The sequence below is a fragment of the Tiliqua scincoides genome, chromosome 10, assembly GCF_035046505.1.
Source record: "Tiliqua scincoides isolate rTilSci1 chromosome 10, rTilSci1.hap2, whole genome shotgun sequence".
Taxonomy (NCBI): Eukaryota; Metazoa; Chordata; class Lepidosauria; order Squamata; family Scincidae; genus Tiliqua; species Tiliqua scincoides.
This window is the reverse complement of record NC_089830.1, coordinates 155,279-182,300: the sequence shown is the minus strand read 5'-3', so window position 1 is coordinate 182,300 and position 27,022 is coordinate 155,279. Positions and strand designations below refer to the sequence as shown.

Here is a 27,022-nt window from a genome sequence, read left to right as displayed (position 1 = left end):
AGGCCTTGCAGGTCTCTTGTTATCTGGTGTGCTCCCTGGGGCGTTTGGTGGGCCGCTGTGAGATACAGGAAGCTGGACTAGATGGGCCTGTGGCCTGATCCAGTGGGGCTGTGCTTACGACCCAGCCGGGTGGCTTGAGGTCAGCCGGCCCCTGCGCCTGAGCGGGCCCTGAGCGGCCACTCTGGTCTTGCAGGCGGCTGTGCACTGACACGTGCTGAGCTCCTTCTGCTCCTCGCCTCACGCCCACTTTCTAAGCTGCTTGCAGCGCAGGGGCGGCAGGTCCGTCCCGGTCGTGTTCAGGCGCTGCTCCCGCCGCAGACAGCCGCGGAGCTTCCCGCGAGGAGTCACGACCCAGCACCGCTGGGGACTGCTGGGCGGCCTGCCGGCGGTGCTCGCGGCACTTCGAGGCCCCCAAGCCGCCCGGGGCGGGCCGGGCAGAGCCTCGCGCGCAGCGGCCCTCGAAGGCCCGCGGGGAGGCTCCGGGCTCCGGCCTGCCGCGGCGGCCTCAGTGGGCCGCGCCCCGCCGCGCGAACGAGCCCCGCCGGGCGTCTCCTAGCGACGGGCGCAAACAAGATGGCGCCGGCGGGGCCCGAGGCGCGGGGCCTGCGGGCGGGCGGGTGAGAGCCGGGAGGAGGGGCGCTCAGAGGGCTCCGGGGGCTGTGCCTCCCCCGCCCGCAGCCTCCGCGGGAGTCCGCGCACACCCCGCGCTGCTCCCTCCGGGCGCTGGCGGGTCGGTTGGCCGCAGCAGGAAGCCCGGTTCTGGCGCGGGACTCGCGGGGCCTCTGCGCCTTCCCTCGGGCGGGAGGGAGGCCGAGCCGTTTGGGCCTCCCTTCGCAGGCCGCCCGCGCGCGCGCGATCCCTGAAGTGCGAGGCGGACCAGGCACTGGCCTTGCAGCGGGAGCTGCCCCGCTCCTTGCCCGCCTGCAGCGGTTCTCCTCTGGTGCTGCTCGAGCAGCCCGTACGGGCACAAGCAGTGAGTGGCGGGAGGCCCGGCTGGGCAGAGCTCGAGGCCTGCTGTGCTGTGCTGGGAGAAGCCCTTCCGTCCACTGGCGTTTGCTGCACCTCCCCGGCCTCCAGCCCAGAAGGAACTGGCGATCACGGCATCCTCAGCCACCTCCGGTGGTGCTTCGAATGGGGGGCCGCGTGGAGAGGGTAGACCTCGAGGAACTCCGGTCAGGGGAGATTCTCATTTCCTAACATTTCCCTTATGACTTTGCTGGGCATTTTCCAAGGACTAGAGGTGGGGACCAGAGACCGTCCATCTCGCCCCAGAGCAACTGTCAATAACTGCCACCGATCTGGTTCACCGCGTGTCTCTTACGGGACTATACGCTTGCTTTCTGCGGCCCTGTCCTTTTCCTGTTCCGGTCCCTGGTCCTCTAAGGGCCTCTCTAAGGGCTGGTCACCAAGCACTGCTGGTGCTCAGAGTCTCCTCCTAACTCTACATATTGTTAAGGTGTTTTTGTATTGCTTTTGCTACCCAGGCACTTATGGACCTGTTTAGCTCAGCAAGGTGGCTGCTCATGTGCCCTCAGCCTGGAACCTTTGGATCTGATATGCTGCATGAGTGCAATCACATGTACCCATCATATAGTAGCCTCAGGTGCAAGTTCAGTTTTCACATCTTGCACTAGTTCTCTCTCTTTTTTCTCTCTCTTAGGATCTAAAACTGTTCAGGTTGAGTCATGTCTTCTCCTTTCTCCTCTCTGGGGAAGAATCGCAGAGTGCCACTGCAGCTGCAAAAACCAGGGTAAGCAAGGGCCCTGTCACACAGTCTTATGGGCCAATGGTGGCCAAAGGAAAAGTCTGTGCTTCTGAGTTTGCAGCCCCCCCCCCCCGAGGATCCTTCTTGCTTTGGTGAAACGAGACTCTTTATGTCTGTCCTGGTGGTGTGCCTGTCTGTACCAACTTCCTTGCAGAGATGCTGCCATTCGTTTATAGTGGACAAAGTCAAGGGCCGGAGCGGAGGGGGTAACCTTCCACTTGTGGCACTGTATTCAGGCTGGCCTCTGTAGCAGAGAAGTGGTAGGATGCGGATTCCCAGGCTCAGCTCAGTTCAGCTAAAGGGGTCTCCCTCACCCTTCCACTAACAAAGTGGAGCTCTTGCTGAAGTCAAACAGAGTCGGTGCAAGTGGGAAAAAGGGAGGGATTTTGTGTGCAGTGGCTGTTGGCAGAGCAAGTTCCACGGCCTTGACACACTGGGCTCCACTTCATCTGGACTTGCATCACATATTGCCTGGCTTCTGCACACCTATCTGTCCACCCTTTGCAGGGCATTGTGGCTTTTACTCTTGCTCCAGTGTGATGGCTGTTGCTGTCACCTCTTAATTGGTTGTCTACAACTTTCACTAAGTGTGCTTACATCGGAACACCAATGGGGTTGATTGGCATTTTTCTGTGACTTCCAAAATAACCGTAGACTGTGTATGTCCATGTTTAAAGATTTAAACTGTAAATTTGCACGTTTTTCCCAACAATTACGTTTAAACCGTAAATTACCATACAAGGCTAGTTATTGCTTTCCTGAGTGTTTCATGGCTTACATCTCCCATCTCCTGGATTTCAGGAAAAGGGCAACACCCTTCAATGGGAGTTTCCAGAGTGGTAAGTGGCATCTTAGTTGTTTCATTTTTCTTATTCTAAATAATAGTTTATATAGCACTGTGAGATTGTCTTAATCCTTACTTCATTGGTTTCCAAAATAAGGCTACAATCCTATGCTCACTTAAAGTCCAATTCTGAGCACCAAATGCTGGCTTACCGCTGGCATGCACTGTTGTAAATGTGCCATAAGGCAAATACAGTGCTACCCTCTCTTTTGGGGTGGGGGGGAGTATGTTTTTTTCCCCCAAGCATCAATTACAGGAAGAGGGAGTAGGTGAAGGCTGGGTCACATAACTGGCTTTGAGGCTTTGAGGCTGTTCACAAGGGCTGCCTCAATACAAGAGATGGATTGAGTGTTTTTTTGCAAATAAATAATATATTACTTGTAAATAGATAAAAATATTCCTTTCTAGATTATCTTTTTGAAAAAAATGTATCATAAAGCTAGAATGGGTCCCCAGTGTTAAAAGTTTGAAACCACTGTTGTGTAGTATATGGAAATAGTTGCTGTGTGTCTAGTGAAAAAATCTAGTAGCCCACAGTTCCCAAGTACTGTTTATTAGTATAGAGTGCCTATAAAGAGACAGAACAGGCCAGTGCAATGGATTTGACGTTGGTTCTGGGTCGACTGAATTGGGTCACTTTTGTTTAATCAGTTGCATCCTCCACTTTAAGCCTTCCCTGGAAAATGGGTGACAGCCCAATCCTATCCAACCTTCCAGCACCAGTGCAACTGCAGTGCAGCCCTGGGGTAAGGGAACAAACAAAGGAGTGCGAATAAGGGCTGTGTTTTGTTTTTTTTGCAAATAATTGGGGGAGGGGCTGTGTAACCATGGTAGGAGAACTTTACTGCTTAGCTCCTCCACTGCGATCCCTAGCCCAATTGTGTGTCTCCCTATTCCATTCCATCTTCCTCTGCACATTATTTGCAATTTTTTAAAAAAGTCTTCAATAAAAGTGGGGAGAAGCAGTTTTAAAAATCCTCAGAAAGCATGGGATAGGAACTCTGGCAGGTGCTAAGTTCCCTTTAACTCTTGCAGCTGTGGCTTTGCAGCAGTCTGTAGGCCCCCTCCCCACTAGCTCTTTACAAAAAGGGAAAGGAAAAATGGGCCAAACTCACACCCCCTTTGTCATAATGTGTAGTTTGGCCTTAAGCCCAGTTCCCACAGCCGGATGACATGGAATTCTGAAAGACTAACAGGCTTCCTCCTCTCCTGCCAAGGTACAAGAAGAGAGCCTTGTTTTACTCTTTGTAATCTTTTCATCTTTCTGGTTCACAGAGGATGAACTTGCTCTGATGGATGATATCCTTGGGCCAGGAGCCCAAATTCCTGTCCGAACCAGTATCCCTTCCTGCTCAAATGGACCAATGGCAAAGACTACTACCCTTGGTATGAGTGGGAGGTTTGGGGATAGCGGTCAGGGTTCTGGATCATGCCAAGTGCTCTCATCAGGGATATTATTAACATGAGGATCCTAGACCTGAGGCAGACAAGGGCAGTGCCACTTTCCTTTTTCTCTATCAGCAGCTACAGTGCCTGTCCTGTGTCCCTGTCAAGAGGGCTGTGTCTTGCGTGGTTCTTCATGTATAGAACCAAATTGTGTATTGGGCACAGAGTTTGAATTCCTGACAACCTCAGCATTGAATGTTGGATCAAAAACCCACATTTCTGGTCCTCATGGTAGTGGAGATGTGTTTGAGAATGTGCAGGCGATGGCCAAAATTGAAAGACCAATATTGTAACTGTGAAGATGCCTAATTTTGCCTGCGTGTCTCCGGCCAAGGGGTCCTGGGGGTACTTGCTTTCTCCCACAGTAGACATCTGTGCCACATAGCAAACTGCTTTTGGGGCTGAGAGGAGTTTTAAAACAGTTTGTGGCATGGGGTGGGGGTTATGTGCTTTTTTTTAAAAAAGCCCAAAGCTCTGCAGGTGGCTGCATTGCAGACCTTTGGGTGAACCCACAGTAGCTCTTTGGATCCCAGCCAGTTTCTGTAAAAGTTTTTGTATGTGGGGGTTGCAGCTCATGTGACCTTTCTGTTCCCTTTTTAGGGTCTGTGATGAATACACTCCTGCACTTCTCATTTAGCCACGTTTTTCTGCAAGCCCCACTAAGCAGTCCCTTGTTTAGAAAGAGATAAAAATCAGCCAGACTGCAGCTGATTTTTGTTTTCAGAGAGTTGGAGGCAGTCTGAAAGAGGCATTGTTGCTCCTGTTGCAAACATGGACACACACCCCACTTTCTCATCTGGTTGGGGGTTTTGCAACAGGCTGGGTGGCCTTTGAAAAACCTGGCATAAATCATAAAAAGTGAAACCAGTTTCAGCTCTCAGTCATGTGCATCGAGGAACTGACTACAGAGTTAGCACCTGAGCCCAGATGACTCTGGTGTGTTAATGCATTTAATGCAGCAATAGGATTCCATTGCACAGTTCCTTTGCACAGAAGGTAGAATGTATTGATATGGAGAATATGAACAGCACTGCCCATGAAGGTGAGTCTGCTTCCCATCTAGGACAGGCACAGCTTGGCAGCGATGGGAATTTGAGTCAAGTGACTCAAGTCTGAGTTTCAAAAAACACATTTTCCTGACTTGTGTACACTTGAGTCATCTGTGCTGTTAACTTGAGCATTGACTCGAGTCTGGTGCCACCTCTCAGTTCTGATTGCCCTGCATGTGCAGAGCCTGTGTGTGTCTGGGTGTGCTTCCTTACCTTTTTTGGCACGTATAAGACCTTGTGGAGCCATCATTCAGGTCAGACAAGCAGCAGGGAAGTTCCGGCTAGGAGTCAGGGAAGGGTTAATGTTTTGTGTTTGGGGGGGGGGAGTTGGGAGTGGGCTCTCTTGCCTGTCTCTGATAGGAACAGATGCTCTCTTTTTCCAATGCTCATTGGAGGAAGGATGGGCAGGCTGATTTTTTTCTTTGGCTGCAGTAGGGCAGGAGGAGCCCAAGGGGGTTCTTTCCTTGAATTGGCTGGAGAGACCCAAGGAGGGGGAGGAGGCTGCTTGTGGCAACAGCGCTTTGGCTCCTGTGGGCTCCAGTAGCGTAGCTGGGAATGCAGAGCACTTTTTTCTGGAGCCTCACCTCAGCTTGCAAAGCACCACATGTTGCATGGCCCCTCACTGCTAGCCAACCTAAAGGAGGGACATGCAGTGTGGGCAGCAGGTGAGGCATCGCAGCTGCCCCACCTCCTTACACCCGAGGAGGCTCTCCTTACACCTGAGAAGGCACACTTGCCCAGTGAAGGCACGCTCGCTCACATGCATGCACATGCACACAGACACACAGATTTCCTCCCGTTCCCCTGTTCTCCTGCTGAGTTGCTTTTTCTGTGTTCTGCTCCTCTCCCTGCTGGCAGTGAAGATGTCTGCAGCTGAGACCCAGGCCCTGTTCTTGGGCTAAGGCAGTAGCTCCTGCATCTTGAACTCCAGGGAGTTCTGAAAGAGGCTGATACAGGAGCAGGGGACACTTTATGTTCCCTGAGAAGGGAGGTGTGGCTGAAACCCTGCTCTGTGGCTTGGGAAGCAGCCCCTTTTTTAGAGCTGTTCTGGAAGTGCTGTTGCTGTATTCAAGCACATCTCTTCCTCCCCTGAGCTGAGCTCTGAGAGGGAAGTCACCAAGAAATGTCCCCAGGTATTGGCCATGCTGCCAACCATGGCTGGACATTGCTGTTTTCGGTCTCCTTGTGAGCTGTAAAAGCCATGAAGGAAGGAGGTCAGTGGGTGGTCCTGATATCCTGCTACGACGGGTGCAAGTGCTCTTTGTCCCAGCCTTATTGACATGGCAGTGGCAGCCGTTGCTCCTCTGATTGGTTTTATTTTTATCATTATTTCTGCCTATTTTGCTATTTTGCATATTCTTGTTTGGTGAGTCAAGGGGAGGAGCAATGAAAGCTACTGAGGGTCAGTCCCCAACTGCTGGCAATCTCAGTCGCCCAGTCCTCTTGTGATTTCTTGTATGTTTCGGCAGGCTCTGTTCACAGCCTGCCATCTGTATCTTTGTAGACGATATGAACGGCAAACGTACTTTTGAAAAATGACATTGAGACTCTCAGGAAGCAGAAATCTGACCTCAGCCCCACTTTCTGTGTTTTCCTGTGTTGCTGCAGAATCTTAGCAAATGTTTGGTGCTACCTCTGAGTAGCCCTATTTCTATGTATGCTCCTTTTTCTTTAACTCAAAGTCTCTTCTGAGAGGAAAAGGATGGGGAGGAGAGAGAGAGTTAGTTTGCAGCCTGTGTGGGGTGAGTGGGGAAGCTGTCAGCACAGGGCCTGAGTGCCTCCTACTGAAATGTCAGGTCCAGCCACAACCCTTGTAACTCAAATGGTTGCAGAGACATTGTTTGGCAGCCCCTCTGCTCTTTCTGCCACCAGTGATCCACAGATGGGTGCTTAGTTCTGCCAGGGATCCAGGTGGGCCTTCTGGCAGGGGGCCTTGTTTTCAAGGACCAGAGTGTGCCATTGTGGAACCAGAGGCCTGAATGACTCTTGGGATTTGTGAATTGTTCCCCTGATGTGTTGACTTCACGCCTTTAGGGGCTGCCCCCACGGACACAGACCTGCTGACCTCCATGATGCAGAAGATTGTTTCATTGGAACAGAAAGTCAAAAGCCAAGCACAAGCGATCCAGCAAAAGGTTAAAAGTCCAGACTTCACTTTGTGTTAAGATTGCGACCTAGTGAATGCTGATGTAAGCCCTTGCAGAAACAATTCGAGCTGTTAGTCCAAGAGGGATGTTTTCACTTTTGTTCCAGACAGAGGCTCTGGAATGATACACATAAGGCAGAGACTTTTGTGGTACTTCAAAGACAACAAATGTATTGTGGCCCTCCCCCAAGTGCCTTCTTTATAAAAAATTGATGTTTATTGTGTTTTAATTTGCTTTTACCATAGGCCACCTTGGAGATCTGTTGTGTCAGACAGAAAATTGAGATCTAAATATTTTAAATAAATACATAATTTAAAAAACACAAAAACCCCAGCATAGTTTCCAACCACAAGGTCAGAGTTCTGTAACTGGAACAAATTTTGCATGTATGCTTGGGGTGTAATAATCCAGGTAGATACTCTATCATAGCATGTGACTGGTCCCTGTAAGCTGAAGGAAATGGATCAGTATTGATAATGGCCATGTGAAACTGGATTGATTGATTGATTGATTGGGATCATGTTTTACCCAGGCAAACTGTTTTCCCCAGTTTTGGGGAGACCAAATTATACATGATGAGCCTGAAGATGTAAGTTGTAAGCTACCTTGGGGGCTTTTTCAGATGCTGAAAGGGGGATATAAATACCTGGATAGTCAGACAAATAAATAAGCAGATGGAAGTCAGTTCTTGTTATCCGCTAGGGTGAGGTTCCTAAGAAACCTAGTGGATATGAAATGAGCAGATACGGATTCAGTGAGCATATGGGGAAAATGGGGTTAGATTCTAGGGGACCCTCTACCATACACGCTATGGACTTTATGAACCTGAATCTTAACTTCAGGTTCATAGTCTAGGGGGCTTGGTGATATTGAGTGTTTATCAATGTCTCCAACATCTGATGCTTCCTCCACTATGCTGGATATCCCTTGACTCTTTGAAGGTTACTGGCCCAACAACGAAGCCTCGGAGAGTGTTCTTTGGGAGGGAGCTGCTTCACCCATCCTCCTTCTCCACCTGTCTCTTATCTACTTCCCTGGGCTTGCCTCAACCTCAGAACAATCCTCAAGTAGCCTTCTAGAAACCTCTCATCCCTGCCTCTGCCGTCTCTGCCCTGCCTCATCAGGAGGGTTGTAAGGTTCAGCTGTAGTCCCTGATATGGTGCACAAGATGATGGGGCAAGTCTGAAAGCTGACACAGACGTGTCCGACGATTCTCCATGGACCAATACCAGTGCCTGTTTGATGCAGAAAACTGACCTAACCAGACAACTTTCTTAAAAACAAGGAATATAATCAGCTGGACATGATTACTGCAACCCCCTCCCCCATCAGCTGTATACTGTATAGGAGTCTCTTCCTTTCCCCCTCTTTCTCCTGCAACTTTTGTCCCCGCCTGTCTGCAACTACTGGTACAGTAGTTGCAGGTAATAAGATGTAGGGGGTAATTTTGCCCCTTGCAGAGAAGCAAATTCGCATTTGAGGAGAACTAACTATATTGGTGAGGTTCCAACAAGCAAAAAACTGGCTTAGGGCCCAATCCTATCCAACTTGCCTGCTCCGGTACAGCCGCAAAGCAGCCCAGAGGTAAGGGAACAAATGTTCCTTAACATTGAGGAGGCCTCTGTGACTGCCTCCTCACCAAAGGATGCAGCACACACCCCACTGGCATGGCTGCACCAGCTGCGGAAAATTGGATAGGATTGGACCCTTAGTTCCTAATGATCATGATGGAACTTACTCCAGAAGATGATCATTTTGCTTCTGTTTCTTCAGGAGAAGGTGATCAAAGAACTTGAGGAACAGCTGCATATTCTTAAGGAAGGAAAAGGTAACTTTGCTCCTTCTTTCTGCCCATAATGGGAGGTGGGAGCTGGGTCCTACTGGAGAGACAGGGATTCTCAGTGGGGGCCATCTGAGCATGTTCAGAGAGCACTTTTATATGCCTTACTAAAGATGACGAGATCATAGATCTACGTGACGCTCTCTGGCCCAAGGCCTCAAACAAACCTGGAATTGGTTAGGCCTAAAGGGAAGATTGACCTCTTGGAGGGCCTAGGTCAGAACTGAAATTCACCCTTAGTCTTTTCCAGTCTGAGTCACTAACTGATGAATGGATCAGAGAGATCTGAATTACCTGTTCTTTGTGAAGCTTGACATGAGCTAGAACCTAAATCTCTGTTGCCTTTTTCCCTGGCCTAGAGGAATCTTCAGGAATGACTAGAGCAGAGGAACTGGAAGTGACATGCCTTCGACTGCAGGGTCAGATCTGGGAAATGGAGGTGAGATCAAGGACAAGGGCCAGAAGTCTTTCTCTTAGGATCTGAGCTTCCCCTTCGTTCAGCCCAGTTGAGGTTTTCTGTTCTGTGAACATTTTGACGTTCAAAGTAGTTTTGATGTTTGCATTCTAGACCATATTAGGGACTGACGGACATCGCCTCAGGGGTACAAATGCTCACAGATGAATGCCCCCACTCTGTTCCTTTGGTCTTTTGACGGTGGCTGCTTCCAGGCACACGGAAAAGCTGGTGTCGCTGCACTTCTTTTTCTGCTGCAAAGAGAGCTCAGCTGCCACTTTCTCCTTTCCCTCTGAATCCAGCACCAATCAGGTGTCCTGCTTAGGCATTTAAGTATATGTTTGGATTTAGATCCATTGACAACAGTTAGTTCCTTGTGGGACTGGGAATTGTATGTGAGAATTATTTATAGCAACAGTGGGAAATGCATCAGGAGAGCCTTTACTTCCCTCATCAAAGAGGATTGTTGGCAACGCTTAGCATGGGGAACCTTTTTTACATCCCTAAGATCAGGAGCAATGAAGTGTTTGCTGAGACAGATTTGGAGGATTGAGCAGTCCCCTTCTTCACATTCTGGCTCAGGAACCATGCTGTGAAAGAAAATCCTAAATGTATCTTTTTCCCCTGTTGTCCTTCACACTATTGTCCTTCCTGCCATTCTTTCCCAAATTGCTGTTGTCTCCCATGCAGCGGTTTCTGAACGACTATGGATTGATCTGGGTTGGTGAAGGGACAGACTCCATGACAGATCTGGAGTTGCTGAAGGAAGAAAGGCATAAGCCATCAAGCAATCTCTGGAAACCAGGTTTGTTGGGACAAATGCCTGTCCCATTTTTGATACATCAGAAACATGCAGCTTCCAAGGAGCAGTCTGTTGTAGCGCCAGGAAGGCTGACACATTTATTTTAGCATATGCTGTCCTGAACTAAACTCCATCAGTTGCAAGAGGTCTGATCCTCAATTAGATAACAAAATATAATATGTTATATAATGAATGCAGTTAGTTGGCCCGTGGAATTCATGGGAGATTGGTTCTGCTACCCCCAAATCTGTTGATAATGAAATACACAGGGGGCAGAGTTGCGGCGCTGCAAGAACTCGCCTGGGGTCTGTGCCAGGCCCTCCAGAGGTTGCGCCGGCCTCCCAATCTTTTCGGAGGGTCTCCTGGATGCAACAAGAAGCCACTTCTGCTTCGCTTCTGTGACTTCTGGTTGTGTCCAGGAGGTGTTCTGAGGCCGGGAAAGGCCTGAGGAGTGGGCTGTGGGCCTTCCCTGACCTCTGAACCCCTCCCAGGCACAACTGGAAGTTGCAGACACAAACCAAAAGTGGCTTCTGGTCACATCCAGGAGGCCCTCTGAGCTGCGGGCTCGGCATCCATGGGTGTTTAAATCCACAAATGCTGAGCCCACGCACAAGGAGGGCCCACTGCACTTTATATACAGTTATATATATTATTGTAGAGTAAATGTACAGTTGCTTTAGCCTCTCCTGCCCTCCCTCAATGCTGAAATTTAGATTGTAGACAATTTAATTTTGTTTGCTTATGACACTTTGAAATGCTATAGGCCAGGGGTGTCAAACTTGTTTCATACCGAGGGCTGAATAGCATTCATGATGCCTGCTGAGGGCCAGAAGTGATGTCATTAGGCAGGAGGTGATGTCATTAAACAGGTCATAATAAAAAATAAGCACTTTTTTCTTACTTAGGAACTCATTAGCTGCAAACAACAGAAGAGAAAATACACAAATCAAGATACACAAATCATATTTCAAGATATGAGAGAGCCCAGTTTTCACGTGGGCTGTCCTTTCAGCAGTAACACCACAGCACTGCTCAACAGATGAGAGCCCGAGGGCCGGATATAAAGCTTCCATGGGCCGCATCTGGCCCCCGGGCCTTATGTTTGACACCCCTGCTATAGGCTGATGGTACTCCATGAGACTCTCATCTCAGATGGTCTTATAGCCAGATTTTCCATTTGACTGCCAGCATAAAGTGGAATTTTTCTCTTGAGTTTTGTGCAAGTGGTTCCCGCAACACCCACTTGTGACTGGAGATGAAAAAACTATGCAGCTGGAACTCAAGGTGCAGCTTCCTACTTTGGGGCTGCCTCACCATGCCTTCCCCAGAGTCATTTCTCCTTTCTTTGTCACAGGTAACTCCATAGTTTCCGCATCATCCATCAATTTTGATTTGATTTTTGAAAACTTGAAGGATTTAAATGTGTTGGCTGGGGAGGGCATGTCCCAAATTGAACACATTGCAGGGGGTGCTCGCCTGAAGCAGTTGGACGCCATCCCCCTCACCTTCTATCAGAATGGGATTGTCATGTTCAATGGACCCTTCAGGTCTTACGAGGAGCCCTCCACACAGGTATGGATCAGTTCCTGGAACATCAGGCTGGTATCTTAGCTGCATGATATAAAGAGGACCTTTTGTGGGAGTCCACCTTCTTCTCAGGAAGAGACCTGGGTTTCTTGGGGGATCTCCTATCAGTGCAGCTTGAGGCAGACCTGAGAAACCGGTCCTGTTAGTCTCCAACAGATGCTTTGGACTGGCTGGTTCTTGTGATGTCCTGAAGCTGCCGGTTCACTCCTCCCCAGAGCAACTTCTCAAGTTTTAAAAAGCATAGCATGAATGAAGCATGAAACAGATGGATAAGCTTAGAAGGCCCTTGCAAGCATGAAAAAAGGCAGACACCCTGCCCAAAATGTGTGGGGAAAGGGTGAAGTCACTGTTTGCTTCTGAGATGTGTCCTCTGAGGAGTGAAGGTGGAAGGTACCTATATCCCCAGTCTAGGTCAGGTGGAATGTGCAATGGTGGGATACTATTCAGCAGTGGGTTACTGTTCACCTAAATCCTGATCGCAGGCATGAATTGGGGGCCTGTGCAAGGATGTCCTCTCAGTGATTTAAGTCATCACTGTTTTCTAGGTGAGGGAGAGCAGGGCTCGAATACTGCAAGAAAAGGATGGATCCCAGTAGGGTAGGAACCTGGTGAAGGAAGCAGGCAGAGGTTCAGAGTTGCAGCTTACCAGACTGCCTTTCCACTGCTGAAGCTGGGGAAATGGGCTGCAAGCTAAGTTATCTACTAGTGATCATGAGATGTGAGGAACTAGTCTGTAAGGGAACTGGTTAGCCTCTATCTGGCAGGAGATGGGGGCACAGTTCCAGCCCCAAAAGGAACAGGTGTGGGGAATTCCTGTTTGCAAAGAAGAGTGGGTGTGTGAATGGAGGAGGCGCAGTCTCCCCCACAGCCCCTCTCCCCAAGCACGTGTCTCTCAGCCAGGCTCATTTCTTGGGTTGGGGATCCCAGCTGGGAGAAAAGTGCTTGGAGAGACTGGGCTGATTGGTGGGAGAGTTCTGCAGGTGCTTGTTCTGTGCATGGTTGGGTTGGCCCTCGTTTGCAGAGTGCACGCCTCTGTGGCAGAAGCAGCTTGGAGCACTGAGTTGCATTTCCTCTGTAGTGAGAAGCGCCACTTTCCCTGTTTTTTGATGTTACGCTGAGCGTGCTGTAGACTCTGCCAGAGATGAGTGGGGCTGGAGAAGCCACTGATGTATTGTATTGATGTCACACAGAGAAGGATGTGCTCCATGTACTCAAAGGGGCAGGGCCAGGATTGCTGCCAGAACTGGCATCCTGGTGTCCTTATACTGAGAGGTTCTACCCTAAAGAAGTCAAATTGGAAACTCCCATTTCCCATTCAAGCTTCAATTTGAAACATTGCATCAAAATTGGGCTGTGGATATTGGCCAGTGTTGCTTCAGCCAGAGCTGGGGCATTCGACCATGGCCCAGAATGTTCTAGAAGCCTGCATGAATAAGAGGTGCTCCTCACCGAGGGCACACAGACTGCTTACTGCTGTGGTGCGGTCCTAAGAGAGGGAACTCAGGCGCTTGGCCCTGCTTCTGGTTTCAGCAATGCCTGCGAGACATCATGGATGGCTACTTCCCTTCTGAGCTGCAGAGGCGCTACCCCGACGGCATCCCGTTCCAGGTAAGCCACCTTCCCTCTTCTGTAGCTTCCTGTTTATCAGTGCGGTTTGCAGAAGTTTAATTTACTTGCCAAGAGGGTGGTCTGAAGCTGGGCTGGCTTTCAGTTCAAAGAACGGAGTTCTTGTTTTCTGTTTCAACAAATGACCTGATTTCTGTAGAATGAAAACTGCTCTCTGTGTAAAGAACGATGTGTGTTTTCTGATCAGAGAACTGATGGTTCTTATCAAGGAAGTGAGATGTTTGCTTTTGGCTTGCTTGAAGAACTAAAATAGTTTTCTCTTTAGAGAACTGAGGCTGCTTCCTGTTTCTCTTCTGTTTTTTGCTCTACAAACCTTATTTTTGTATCTTGTGACTGTCGTTTGTTACCCACTAACGCATGTGTTTTTTTAAATAAAAGACGTGTATTTTTATGAATCTCAGTGGCAGAATGAATACTTTTTTTGACTCTGTTAAAACGGCAAGCAATATAATGTGAATGCAGGCATAGAATCACATGTTGGGAGCTTGTTGGCTCCCTTTTGAACTTGGTGGTTCCCTGCCGGACCTTACTGGCAAGCTAGCTCCAAATCTAACCCTTTCTCTCTCTGCCGGAGGAGGGTTCGGTGAGAAGTGCCTGTTCTGCCACATGTGGCTTGAAAAGCAGATGGGCCCCAACTGCGTGTTTGGCCAGGAGTGTCAATGGTTGGCATCCCTGGCAGATACTCCCTTCTCTTCGCTGTTGCAGACGGAAGGGACTGTGAGGCAACAGGGTTTGTGCAGCATTATGGGGTGCAGTGTTCTTGCCCCTTTTGGACTGGTGGAGTGGGAGGTCCAGCTGTGTGTAGTCCTCCCGGGGCAGAGTCACTGCAATGAGAATCCTGAGATGACAAGCGTTGAACTGCTCTTCCCATGCCTGTTCTGAGGGCAGCCCTCTTTACATACTCTCAGTGCCAGTGAGGCCAGAGAGGTGTATCCATGTGCGCTATCATCTGAGTTCTGGTATCCATGGCAAAGCTTAAGTGCTGGTCTGGGTGTGCAGAGTGTAGTCTGTATCCTGTGCTCTGCCACGGTGGGGTGGAGTGGAAGGGGTGGGTAATGTTGCAAGATTGGAGGGTGTTTTGCTCTCCACTGATTTCCACACCTGTGTTTAGAGATCTGTGCCAGCTCAGACCTGAACACACTGTTGGGGGTTTGTCCGTCACCTGGAAGAGGAGTTGGGGTATGGCATAAATCAGCTGCTCCCTCTTCCTCGCATGCCTTTGATGGGTGAACATCCAGTCTGTCAGATGTTACCCTAGGGCTACTTTCTGATATTGGGCTTCACCTGTGCTAATCTTACATAATGGCCTTTTCTCACTTCTGTGAAGACAAACTTTGCCTTTGCTTTGCTTGCTGGAGATGTGGAGAGTTAGCCACGCGTCTCTTGGAGCTGTGCAGTGATTTGTGGATTCTGGAAAGATGACGTATCAGTTGCACCCGAGGCGCAGTCCTCATTTATTTCTTTAGTGCCTAGTTCCACCCCAACAGGCTGCCTGCTTGACGAGTCACGCTGCCTGAGCTGCTACATGCAGGCTTGGAAATGCCTCTTTGCACCTGACACTGAAGACTGACTGGGCAGCAGAGCTCTGAGAAGTGGCGTCTGCGGAGCAGGAAGAAAACCTTGCTCAGATGCGATGGCGTGTGAGCCAGGGCACACTGCACAGGATTGGGCCCTTAGTCCCTGTCTTTCTTGTTAGGCCGCAGGCACATAATTGAACTATCAAAAGCTGCTTTTCTCTTCCTGAGAGAGAACCTTGCAGCACCTGTGTGTATTTTCTATTTTAGTCTTAGTTTTTCCAATTTCATTCTAGTATTTATTGTTATGGTTGCAATTTTTATAAATTACTGATATGTACCAGAACATAAATACATGATGAGCTCGCGATCAGAAGCATTGCCCAAAAAGGGAAGTATCTTAATGATGGACACTCGTGCAGTCCCTGTGAGGCATCCCTCTTGCTTGTTACGGTTGTCACCTGCTTGGGCACCCTGCTGCTTTTCAACAACAACAGTTCCCTGAGCTTACAGTCTGTGCAGCCCAAGGAGCGAGGCCTTTCCTGCCGCTGCCGACCTTGGCCGAGCCCTGGAGCCTGGTGGCAGGCAGGGCACTGAATGGCTCCTGCGGTTTGTTCAACAGGTCACAGACAAGAGAGACGTCTTCTTCCAGGAAAGGCAGCTGCCAGAGAGTTTTCCTGGCCCAGGCCAAGTTGTTGGCCCTTTCAAGCCAAGAGGGGTCAAAGAGACCAATGAAATCCCAGGTGAGGTGACTGCTGTTGTTTTGGTCCAGAGCTGAACTCAGAATTGTTTTGAGGCCAAACAGATGTCAGATTCTGCTTTTCAACCTGTTCCTCAATTTTTCCTCACCTCCCAGCCCCACTCTCTCTGATTTATTTTCTGATTTCTGGTTTGCTGCATCTGAACACATTTTTAAATGGTAAGATTTTTAATGAAGTTGTATGTTAAGGCAATTGCGATCTGCTTTGGGGCACTCTTCGGTCCAGAAGCTGGTATATCTAAAACTAAATAATTGGGGCAGATCTGAAGCCTGCATGTTCCATTTAGTTAACAAATAGGTGTGTGTGGTCAACAAATATGAACCCCTGTGTGCTCACTCAGAAGTTCATCTCATTCACTGAGAGTTAGTTACTCCCCAGTAAATGTGCTTAGAATGTCCACATTAGTTAAGAACCTCAGGTGGTATATATATTACAGGTATCTCCATTATAAGCTAGTTTGATCATTATTGCAATATTTATCTATAGTTTACTGGTCTGGAGTGATACAAATATAATGTAAGAAGCTTACTAACAAATTTAAAGAGAGAGCAGGGCGTGGAAATGATGCAATGTTGCTGTTGTAGTTGGGCAATTAAGCAAATAGGATCAAACTATTAACTTGTTAAGTTTCCATCTCTTGTTAAGTTTCCAACAGGTAATCCACCTTCCACCTAATCTAATTGTTAGACAGTAATCTAATGTCACACTTTCTGATCCTGGAGAGATCACCTTCATCTCTTCACTTTCTGCCCTGCCACCCACAAATTCCTGCTGGTTTGTGCAATCATGAGCTTGAGAAAGTACCAGGACAGCTGAAAGCAGGATTCCCCCCCCCCCCCCCAAGATTAATGCATAGGGACAGCATTTGTCCTGGGCCTTACATTGCATTCTATAAAGCATCTGTCCCGGAATCCTCTCTTGCTGCAGGTGCTAAATTAACCATGGAGCAGTTTTTGAACAAGCTTCCAAAGTCGCTGATCCGAGATGGGCATGTGATTGAAGTTCAGAGAGAAATCAGAGATGTCTTGCAGGTAGGACCAGGCTCTCTCACCAGTCCTTTTGCAACTTCTGCTGGCTGCCAGCAGTTCTACTAAAACTGTCTACAACTGCTTGGACCTTTGGGTACGTACACCTCCCTTCCGCCCTTCAGAATTTTCTCTCAGTTTCTTCCCCCCAAAACCATACAAAATAAGATACTTGTGCAGAGAACATGCCCTTTGGGGTGTGCTTTGTACCTCCCCCCCCCCCCCAGATCTGGCTAAAGACCCACAAAAAGCTCCAAGAAGCCAGGAACTGACGTGCAAAGATGTTCTCCAGCCTCTTTGGGAATCATGTTGAGGAGACATGCAGCTCGACCTCTGAGTGTCAGGGAATTTTTGAACGTCTGCCAGACAGTTCCTCCCGACTTGCTGTGGTGATGCTGTTCTGTATACAGTGCCATCCATGTGAATGATGGTTTAAAGCAGAAGTTTCCAAACTGGGGTGTCATGACTCCCCAGCCAGGGAAACTCTGTCGCTGGGAGAGAAGGGTTTTTAAAACTTACCTGGGGTCACTATGGCTGCAGCCCTCCACAAGCCCCCAAAGTCCTGCAATAAAGGAAAAAAACCCCACTCCTGATTTCACAACAGGAAGTTTTTTTTCCTTTGTACAACATTGTGAAGGCTTGTGGAGTGCTGCGGGGGGGGGGGGGGTGTCACAGGCTCCCCAGACCCTCCGGACAGCCATAGTGACCCCAGGTAAGTTTTAAAAACCCTTCCCTACCTGGCAGCAGCACAATCATCCCAATCACATTGCTGCCTTTGAACTCCCCTCCCCTGCAAATCCTTACTGGTTCCCGAACTCTCTCTGAGAAAGCCCAGATCCCTTCTCTCTCAATTTGACAGCAGGGGTTCTGACACAATGAGAAGAGGCCACAGCTTGATGGTGCACATGTGCTTTGGAGACATACAGCCAATCAGAAGAGGCAAGGCTGGTTGTTCTGACTCCATAGGAGGCTGTTTCATATATTGGTCCATTGGAGAGAGGAGGGTGATGGGGGCTGCCTGCCTGCAGGCATCTACACCTCTAGGGCAGAGATGAGGGCTGGGGGGGGATAAACCACCGGCTTCTAGAAAAGATGCTTGTGAGTGAGGAAGTTGCTGTGGCAAGCAGGACCCCAGAAGAGACAGCCAGGAGCACAGGCTTGGGCTGCTTCTTGCTTGATTTTGGGCTGTGTCTCAGGCCGGCCAGCGGAACCTTGGCCCAGATCTTCCTCTTTGGTTCCAGGGTTCAGGTGGGACACAGACCCATGAAGTGATTCTGGTGGAGCCGCCCAGCCCAGCAGCCGTGGAGAAGAGGTAAGAGAGCGCCCTGGCTGCCTTCCCAGGAGCTGCGTTGTCTTCAGGTCCTCTCAGACACAGCTTCTGGAATCCCTTCAGGGCTGTGAGAGCACAGAGGATTTCTTTCCAGCCCTTCACCCTCTTTTTTACGTTCGGAGGATGAACCCCCAGTTCTGAGTGGAAAAGCTCTGACAGAGCTCGGGGCCTCCATGGCTCGTTTGCCTTTCCACATGCAGACTGGGGGTGTGGCTGCCTGTCCCAACCACACTGTTGCCCTGCAGCAATTGGCAGGCTGCCCCGCACCACCTGCATGCAAGCCTTACACCAGGGGTGGCCATTTCTGACCCGCTGTGGCTTCCCATATCTTGCTGTTGTGCACTCAGTGGCCCACTGCTGTGTGGTTCTGTATCTCACGCTGTGTATCGCTTGCAAGCAGTGAGACTGAAGAGAGGGGAGGTACTCGGGGGGGGCCTTTGTGTGCCAGGACACGGAGCAGTGCATTCGGCATGAGCAAGGCCAGCCCTGAGAAGCCTCTTCACACTGCTAGCAATACTCCATTCCTCCAGTCCCCTCCTCACCAGCACTGGTCATGCTGACCCATCTGCCTGGGCCTCTGCCACCTTTGAAGAGGGCACTGTTTCTTCTTCTTAGAACAAAAAAGGAAAGGCAAGGGTCAGTACCTGACCAGAGCAAAACAACTCTTCGGATAAGATCTGAGAATGGGGAGAAGACGTATGTGGTTAGAATGCCAGTCACAGAAACCATTGGAACCCTGCGACAGAACCTGGACCGGGTCAGGTAGGAAGAGGAACCGTTCCGTAGAAGTTGACTTTAGCAGTACTGAGCACTGGAAAATGAGCCTTGGAGGAGGGGGGCTTCACAAGCAATAAGGGGGCTGGAGCACATGTGGGGAGTAGGGCTAAAAGCATCAAGCTTAAGCCTTGAGGAGCAAGATGCAGTTACAGATCGTGCCTCATTGGGGTTCTGTTCCGGAACCCTTAGTGAATTAAAAAAAATCATTGGATACCAAATCAGTGGACAAATAGCTTTAAAGACCCATTTCCAGGTTTCTTGCTCCTCTACTGTCACCCCAGAATGCATTGGTACAGATACTGTACTGCATTCAGCCACTAGATGGCGTGAGTAATGGAATGTATTGGAATGAAATTATAAGTAGGAAATTGGATTTTGGTTCTTTTTCCCCCTTGTTACAAGGCATTTAGGACCCTGGCATTGGGGTGAGTCATATCAGTGGATACTGAGGTCCCACCTGTATTATGGTCAAAAACCCATGACACTGGAGGAGGAGGTCTGTTGCATGCAGGCCTCCGTATGTCAGTGAGTCAAACCTGCCTTCTCCCTCTTCATTTTTTGCTTATCAGTACAGCGTTTCGTGCATTTTACCTGCCTTTGCCTTGGTTCTCTTCCTGTGTGACTTCCTGCTCCTCCAGACTTGACCTATTGGAGTTGAACTTTGCTCATGTCATGCAGAAAGGGTGACCATGTGCAGTCATGTGTCTAAAGGCAGCCCCTTCCACTTATCATTGGAATCATGATGACATCATCAAAAAAGCAGGACGTATTGAGGGTCCTACAGAAGCTGACTAGAGAAGGTTCCACTGGCTTGCTTTGTTAGAGGTGCAGCTGAGCTGGGCTGCACAGAACCAAGCTTCATAGCTGGGCTGTGGAAAAGATCTGACTCATGCAAGAACACTAGTTTTTGGCCTAGTGGAAGCAGTGTGAGGAGCCCCCATCATCTCCCCCAACTTCCTCTGCGGCAATGGCTTCCCTTTGGTTTCGTGATATTTTTGACTTCCTGAATAATTGTGCGGCATTTAATTTGCATTCTGCCCTCTTCCTTACTTTAATTAGCTTGTGGATATTGTCATGTGAGTTTCTGGTTTAGAGTTGAGCTGAAACTAATTCGTTCCACAAAATTCTGTTCTGCAAATGCTAATGTCCTGCCTTCTCTGAAATGAGAAGTATTTGTCCAATATTTGATATGCAATCATTTTATTTCTATATTTGGTAGTTGATGTGCACCTGTGAGTGGAACTTGATAGATCAAGCTCAGCAATGGCAGTTTTAGATTTAATACTCAGTGTCTCCCAAGGTCAAAACAACGGAGAGAAACTACTCAGGCGAAAGCATTTGAATTTCAAAGTGAAACTCAAAGTGTAAATTTAAATGTAAGACTATTTGTGAACATTCATGTTGGTTCACTTACAAGACTCATTTTCTCTTCTAGGGGAGGAGAACTGGAGCCATATGAGATCCTCAGCACTTTCCCCCATCGGGTCTATGACAACAACTCTCTGACCCTGGAGGAATGTGGGCTAGTCCCCAACACGTCCCTTCTGCTGCAGAGAAAGCCCCGTTTGAAAAAATTGCAAGGGGAGCTGCTGTAATGGTTCCTGTGGCTGATTTATCAGGCTTGGCTTGTCGCTCAGCTAGGATGCAGTGCCGTGTTCTCCTTTCTTCACCTAGCCTCTATCGCACAAGAGAAAGACATGCTTTGTGGTCAGCTAGAACTAGGCAGAGGAGGTCCAAAACAGGAGCACAGGGAGGGTTTTAATGGCTACTCTCAAAATCCATAGGCAGAATGAGGACGAGAACTTTAGGCTTGGATTGGTGACCGAACACAGGTCTCATCCATTACGCAGACTGCATTCAGCCCCTGGGTGGAGCCTGACTGCTCCAGAAAAATGTCACAGGGCTGGAGCCAGACTGTCCTCTGTAGTGGCTGAATGTTCCCTGAAAACACAGCTGGGCCACGTGGCTTTTGTCATCTGCTAAGCAGCCCCTCGAATGGGCTCTTAAGCCATGCCTTGCAGTCCCTTCACCTGATGAGCCAAGTAGTCCAAGGGACAGGCTGGGCAAAGGTGGTTTGCCTGACTGGAAGCAGAGGCCCGAGTTCCCAAAAATCCTGCTTGTGGGATGGGACCAGGGAAACAAGAGGAGAGCAAAGTCATCTTTGCATCATGCCTTCTCCCTTGCCTGCTTACCCGAGGACACTGCTGTCTGCAACATGGCTGAAGCCCCAGAGCGCCCTCATTCAGAGCAAAGGCAAAAATAAATCTAACTCACTTAAGGGAGGCAACATCACCCCCCAGCTGCTTTTGGGGCCAAACCTCAACTCCTTTCTCAACTCTTGGTCAATTGTGGGCCAACCTGGCCCAGTCTTTTGCAGAAGACCAAACTGTTCAACTAGTCTTCTGCACTGCGTGTCTCTCCGACCAAGGCCTGCTCTCATGTGGTTCAAAGAGGAGCTGGCACACATTCCCCACACCAAGCTTCAAGTTCAACCATTGCTCTCCTGTACGGCTTTTGACTGCGTGTTAATGTCTCTTTCCTCCTAAGACTGGAGTCTGCAGGGAAGTTCTTTAGGATATAAATCACAGTCTAACCCTACGTTTTTGGGGGAACCATATAAAGGAAGCTCTTGGAGCTCTCCAGGACTCTGTCCAGTCCCCTGAAAAGCACTGAATTACAGCTACCTAGTTTGTATGTATGTGCAGTCCTGGAGAGGGAATGCAACTGCATGTTTGAATGCTCTCTCGAGATGAGGAAATCTAGCTGCTCAGGGAGAGGGGGTTGCCTGCAAAGCCCCAGTTCTGCACCTAGCACTAGCTGCAGTGGAAGGGCTCACGCAAGGCAGTACCACCCTTCTTTCCTTCCCACGTCCTTCTGTTGTATTGTTCTTTGAAGACTATATGTACACACCACATGCTCTTTATGATCTTTTAAACTTGCTCTTGGTGCTAGGTTCATAACTGCCTCATCTACTAATTTACTAGTGGTTGAACAGCCCAAGGAGCGATGCTCACAAAATAGATGAACCCCCCTTCCCACATAGGAGCTCCATCATGGCTAGATAATTCACTGTGCAAGACACAGCCCATCTAATCACTAGAGTTGTCCACAGTCAAGGGATCACCCTTGACACCACCCCAATACTCCCCCAAGCCTTCCTAAGGGGAGGGACACAGGATATGGGCAGCCTAGGGCAAGACTGCACTGAAGGCCCAAGAAGCCTTTGGGGCAAACCTGTGGCCTGCATCCCAGCTCAGCTGGAGAAGTGGGGGATTATCCTGGTCACACTGAGCTGCAGAAAGATGGTCTTGCTCTTTTCCAAACCCAGGGTGAGAGATGGGAGACCCCACCCCACTCTTTCACACGTCAGCAGTGAACAAAGGAGGGGGACATTTTTGGCCTCTTGCCAACTCCTGGGAGATGAAGGGAACCTGGTGTTAGTTTCAAAAACACACAATGAATTCAGAGCTTCTTTTGGGAATCCCTCTCTGCTGTCTAGCCACTCTGGTATAGTATTTTTGTCAGCAGGCTGCCCTATGTAGGGGATGACTCGCTCTTGTCCTCCCTCTGCTAAGCCAGGCACCTCGTGCCTAAAAGTCATCCAGCCACAGAGAAGAGCATGAAGCAATCTCACCCTGAAGTCCACCATAGGTCATAACATAGCCAGTCACGCCCCCCCCCCGTTCTCTAATTAAGACAACTTGTGCTTCTGACACATGGCCACTGCACTGGCTCAGGAACCCAAGGTGTTCTTTTCCTTTTAATGGCTGGTCCATAGCTGCCCTTGACATTCCTGCCAAATGCACAGCATCCACCTTAAGAATGCATTTTATTTGAGAGCAGCGCCTCGAGGTCTCTGGCATCCATCGCTTGAGCAAAGCATCTTTATGCTGAGCTGTGGCAATGGCTACTAAGGGCTTAAAAATGGGTTTCTGAATCAATAAGGATGGCACTCAACTTGCAGCTTCCAAGTAAATGCATGTTTTTTTAAAGCCACAGGAAGTCACAGTAGAGGTTTTAGCAACATTTAATAGCATCTCAGCCACTGACAAATTTTGCTTTGAGCAAGAAAACAACAGAGTGAAGATGCGCATGGTCCACGTTTGCAAGCAGACAGCCGAGTCATGTGCACGCCCCCCTCCCCTGGTCACTTCCTCACCACTGTACTGGAATGGACCTGCACTAACAGAACACAAGGGCTGTCAACTCACTTTCCTGAGAGTCTGGACTGCACGGGAATAGTTTAAGACATGCACAGCCCTGCCCTTTCTCTCTGGCCAAGGAGAATGTTTCAGCTCACAGCCTTGTGCTGTGCTCCTGCGTAGCATTTAAAGCCAGGAATGCAGAAGCCCGTGGCTCTTCTAGTTTGGGTCAGAACAGAAGAGGAAGTGCAGAAATTAGCATCACCAAACCGATGAGGAGAGGAGACCATACCCAGCCCTTTGCTTCTCAAGGGGAGGCTGAGCTTTGAAAGGGGAGAGGCAATTTGGGGAAAGCTGCCTTCCAGGGTCCTTGCCTGGAAATAGGTCTCTGTACAGAGAGGCACGAGGAGCAAGGCCTGGCTGTGTCTGAAGGAATGTGCGAAGCCTCTGGGATTCCGAGAGGGAGGCAGCTGAAGAGGGAGTTGGTCGTACAAGGCCAGGGCGACGACTTACGAGGTCAGGCGGGAGCCATTTGGAATGCCGAGTTCAGAGTCCAGGTTTTGGGGAGAGGGGGAAGACACATGCTCAGGCTAACTTCAGGAACTGCTGCAGGGTGTTCTGTTCCACTGCTTCCACAAACAGTTCGTAGTCCTGCCAGGTGGGAGAAGCAAGAAGCAAAACTCAAATCCAAGGAAAAGAACAAAGTAACAAGCAACACACAACTGCAACAAGCACCTCCCTCCTGTCTGATCTGCTCACGCAAGCAAGCTCAAAATGAAGAAGGGGGACCCCAGTTAAGCAGGAAGGAGCCCCGGCTGTCTACACACCCACATGCCCTGTTCATTGCCTCCCATCTGCAGAGCTTGGTGGAATTGAGAATTTCCGAGAGAACAAGTAAGGAAGTGTAGCCAGAAAGGGCAGCTGTGGAGTGAGGATAGAGCCACTGAATCAAGCTGGGGGGTTATCAACCAAGCTAAAAAGCCCTCTCCACTGGATGTAAAACAAGTAACTTCATATAAACCAAACCCTCTCCCCATGTACAGAACTGGTTCTCAAGACTTGGCCACTGGAAAGCTATTACTGGACAGAGGACTAATTTGTGTGGCTGTTTTTAACATAGTGCTACAGCTTGTGTTTGGGTCCTGGTCAGCTAATCAAAGCCTTAGGGTTAGGGTCAGCTCAGCTCAGGCACCTGCAGATTGCATTAATGTGGCACTTCACAAGGTTAAGCCCAACAGCTGAGGTTTTCTACCATCTCTGCAAGGGCCCCTGAACAGATGAGGACACAGCGAGAGAAAGCTAATCCTAGAGATGTCCCAGGGGCTGTTAGACAGGCATCCCCATTTGCCCCCAGTGACACCCCATCTGGAAGTGGTTTGAAAATGCTGGCCATTGTATCTTGCGCTACCTTTGCCTCGAAGGGCAGGGCGAGAATGGCCTTTATAGATTTCCATTGTCAGCATGTTCCTACAGCCAGAGAACGCTCATCCACCATGCACCTCGCAGCCTTCTGCACTAGGACCAATTTTAGCGCAACTGAGAGACAGTAGAAGGATGCTGTGGGGAGATCCTCCAGCCCAGTGTGTGGAAATGGCAGGCTCTTTTCTCCAGCTTAAAGGGGCAGCGGTCCAGGACTGTCACAATACAGCAGTCACCCTATTAAGCAGTGTTTGTAAGTAATCACTGTAGCCTTTTCACCTGAAGACAGACATTTAAGTGTGCCTTGTGGAAGGCATCTAAAGTGCTGAACCCATTGCCTGTGTGCTTTTTTTTGTGGTGGACTAGAGGCCTATTCACATGTGCACTGATGTGCCTAGGGCCTGGCTTACCTTCCAAATTGTGTGTTCAAAACTAAGCCTTCTGCCTGCACCCCTCCCTCTGGCTCTACAAGCCACTGGTGAGCTTGGATCTAGCAAGATTCAGAAATGTCCTGCTCCCACTGAAGCCAGTCAAATCCTTCACGGAGTACAGCCAGATTCACACGTCTTCATGATTATTCCTGGGCAGCTTTCCTCTAGTGTTTCTCAGCTGCTTTGTCCGCTACTGGCACCACTTCATGTGGTCCACCTATTCAAAGTACCAGTGGAAGCAACTGGGGATGACATCATAACCAGTTACTTCTGTGTTGAGAGGCCAGATGTGACATGACAAACACGGGTAAGAGGTTCAGGGTGACTGAAGAGCTCATGTTTTGGAGCTCTGTCTACTGAGCTGAACCTCCCACCGATGTTCGTTGTGTCGTCGTGTTCCTGATCTTTCTGCCACAAGTACCACCAGACACCACCAAGTACCACTGGTGGTACCTGTACCACTGGTTGAGAAACACTGCTCTGGTCTAGACGTTCTTCCGTGACATTCACTCACCCCACAGTACTGGTCCCCATTCACAATCTGGGGAGGGATGGCTCTGGGGTTGCCACACTTGGTCCGCATTTCTTCCCGCAGGGCGTTGTCCTGGGAGATGTCCACCAGGTTGTACTTGATGTTCTTGCCATCCAAAATCCTGGTCACCTCGCTCTGTTGGGATTTGATCTGCGAGGCACAGCAAAAGGGAGGCTTCCAGACCCCATTTCAAACGGGGATTGTCCACCCAGGCCGGGGATGCAAAGACCACCATGCCGGGTCGGGCGTGGGCTGCATGCGCTAGTCAGGGACGTGAGGTGGGTGGGGAGGCGTTTCCTCGCGGGGCACCTCCCAGGACGGTGGTGCTTTCTGAAGGGCTCTGCGGGGGAGGCACTGCCTCACCTGCCCGCCGTGGGTTGTGGGCGCGGCGCACTCGGAGGGACTCTGCGGGGAGGCACCGCCTCACCTGCCTTCCCCCCCTCCCGGCGCTCTTGCAAGACAAAGAGCCGAAGCAGGCGCTGCAGAAGCGCCGCGCCCGGTGGGCGGGGGGGGGGGGCCGGGGCTGCTGGCGCTCCCGCCTGCCGGAGCTGGAAGCCGCTCGGGGCCTCGCCTGCTCCGTTGCTGCAGGCGCAGAGCCGGGGTTCCCGGGGGCGCGAGGACGCCTGGGGCCGGGATGCCGGGCGGGGGCCGGAGCTCACCTCCCTGGAGCCGGTCACCGACGTGCTGTAGACCGTGAGGCTGGCCATGGCGAGGAATGCGCCCCCGCCCGCGTGTGCCCGGCGAGCCCGTGACGTCGGCGGGAGCGCGCTCGGGCGCCGCCCTCCTGCTCGCGCCGCGGGCTCCTTCCGGGAAGCGCGCCTGGCAGGCAGCGCGCGGGGGAGTCGGGCGAGCGCCGCAGGCTGGAGGTGCTCCGGCTGGGGCAGGCCCGCCCCGCCGCCCGCCAGGAGGAGACGCTGCCCCGGCACGGCCCGGCGGGACCTGCTTCCGCTTGCGCGCCCCTCGGCAGCCTTTCCCTGGACTGCAGCCTCCTGTGAGCCCCACGAGGCCTTCCTCGGAGACCTCCTTTCCTGAGCTCTGCGCCCCCCGCTCCTGGGGGCAGAATCCCCAACACCAACCCTGCCGCGGGGCTGGAGGTGATGGACTCAGCGCAGTGTCGTTTCCCTGTTCTTCCTTCCGGCCAGCAGGGCAGCTGTTGGGCTTCCAAGTGGGGCCAGGAGTAACTGTGGCCAGGCACAGACCCGTCACACCAGGGCTTGTTCGCTGAGGACACAGTGCCCACCGCAGCCCCATTTCGTCTCATGCTACTTATTTCCCCAGGCAGCATCTAAGTTATTGGAGGGCTCCCTGAGACAGCCAAGTGCACTTTCAGGATTCCAGAGACACACCCCTTCCATTCAGACAAGGACATGCTGGTAGGAAGTACAGGAGAGCCCCTGAATCCGCAGATTCACTTGTCATGGATCGGGCCATAGGGCCCCCATGCACACCCCCTCCAGAGGCTCCTTTGAGCCCAGCAGGGTTTCCAGGCTCGGAGTGAGCTTTACGCTGCTAAAAATGTGACTTCTGGTTT

General features: G+C 50.4%; 2 protein-coding genes across 5 annotated transcripts; one reads left to right on the top strand and one right to left on the bottom strand.

Moving 5' to 3' along the window:
• The first annotated feature begins 260 nt into the window (after positions 1 to 260).
• Positions 261 to 20,608, top strand: UBXN11 (UBX domain protein 11). Of its 4 annotated transcripts, none has more exons than XM_066638644.1 (15): positions 261 to 279; positions 1,661 to 1,750; positions 2,567 to 2,604; positions 3,885 to 3,995; positions 7,139 to 7,239; positions 9,025 to 9,079; positions 9,451 to 9,530; positions 10,236 to 10,350; positions 11,702 to 11,919; positions 13,465 to 13,542; positions 15,697 to 15,817; positions 16,763 to 16,866; positions 18,102 to 18,172; positions 18,806 to 18,952; positions 20,403 to 20,608. In XM_066638644.1, the coding sequence occupies exons 2-15, from the start codon at positions 1,686 to 1,688 to the stop codon at positions 20,560 to 20,562; spliced, it is 1,464 nt and encodes a 487-aa protein (XP_066494741.1). In that variant the 5' UTR covers positions 261 to 279; positions 1,661 to 1,685; the 3' UTR covers positions 20,563 to 20,608. The 4 variants fall into 4 exon arrangements, with proteins under 4 accessions (XP_066494741.1, XP_066494738.1, XP_066494740.1 ...); XM_066638641.1 differs by lacking the exon at positions 261 to 279 and adding an exon at positions 507 to 617; XM_066638643.1 differs by lacking the exon at positions 261 to 279 and adding an exon at positions 640 to 1,172.
• Positions 20,609 to 22,978: 2,370 nt separating this feature from the next.
• On the bottom strand, positions 22,979 to 26,284 carry SH3BGRL3 (SH3 domain binding glutamate rich protein like 3). The gene is made up of 3 exons (XM_066638646.1): positions 26,151 to 26,284; positions 25,474 to 25,641; positions 22,979 to 23,760 (listed from the first exon to the last, which is right to left on the bottom strand). Exons 1-3 carry the CDS (start codon positions 26,196 to 26,198, stop codon positions 23,695 to 23,697), a joined length of 282 nt encoding a protein of 93 aa, XP_066494743.1. The 5' UTR covers positions 26,199 to 26,284; the 3' UTR covers positions 22,979 to 23,694.
• Positions 26,285 to 27,022: the final 738 nt, after the last annotated feature.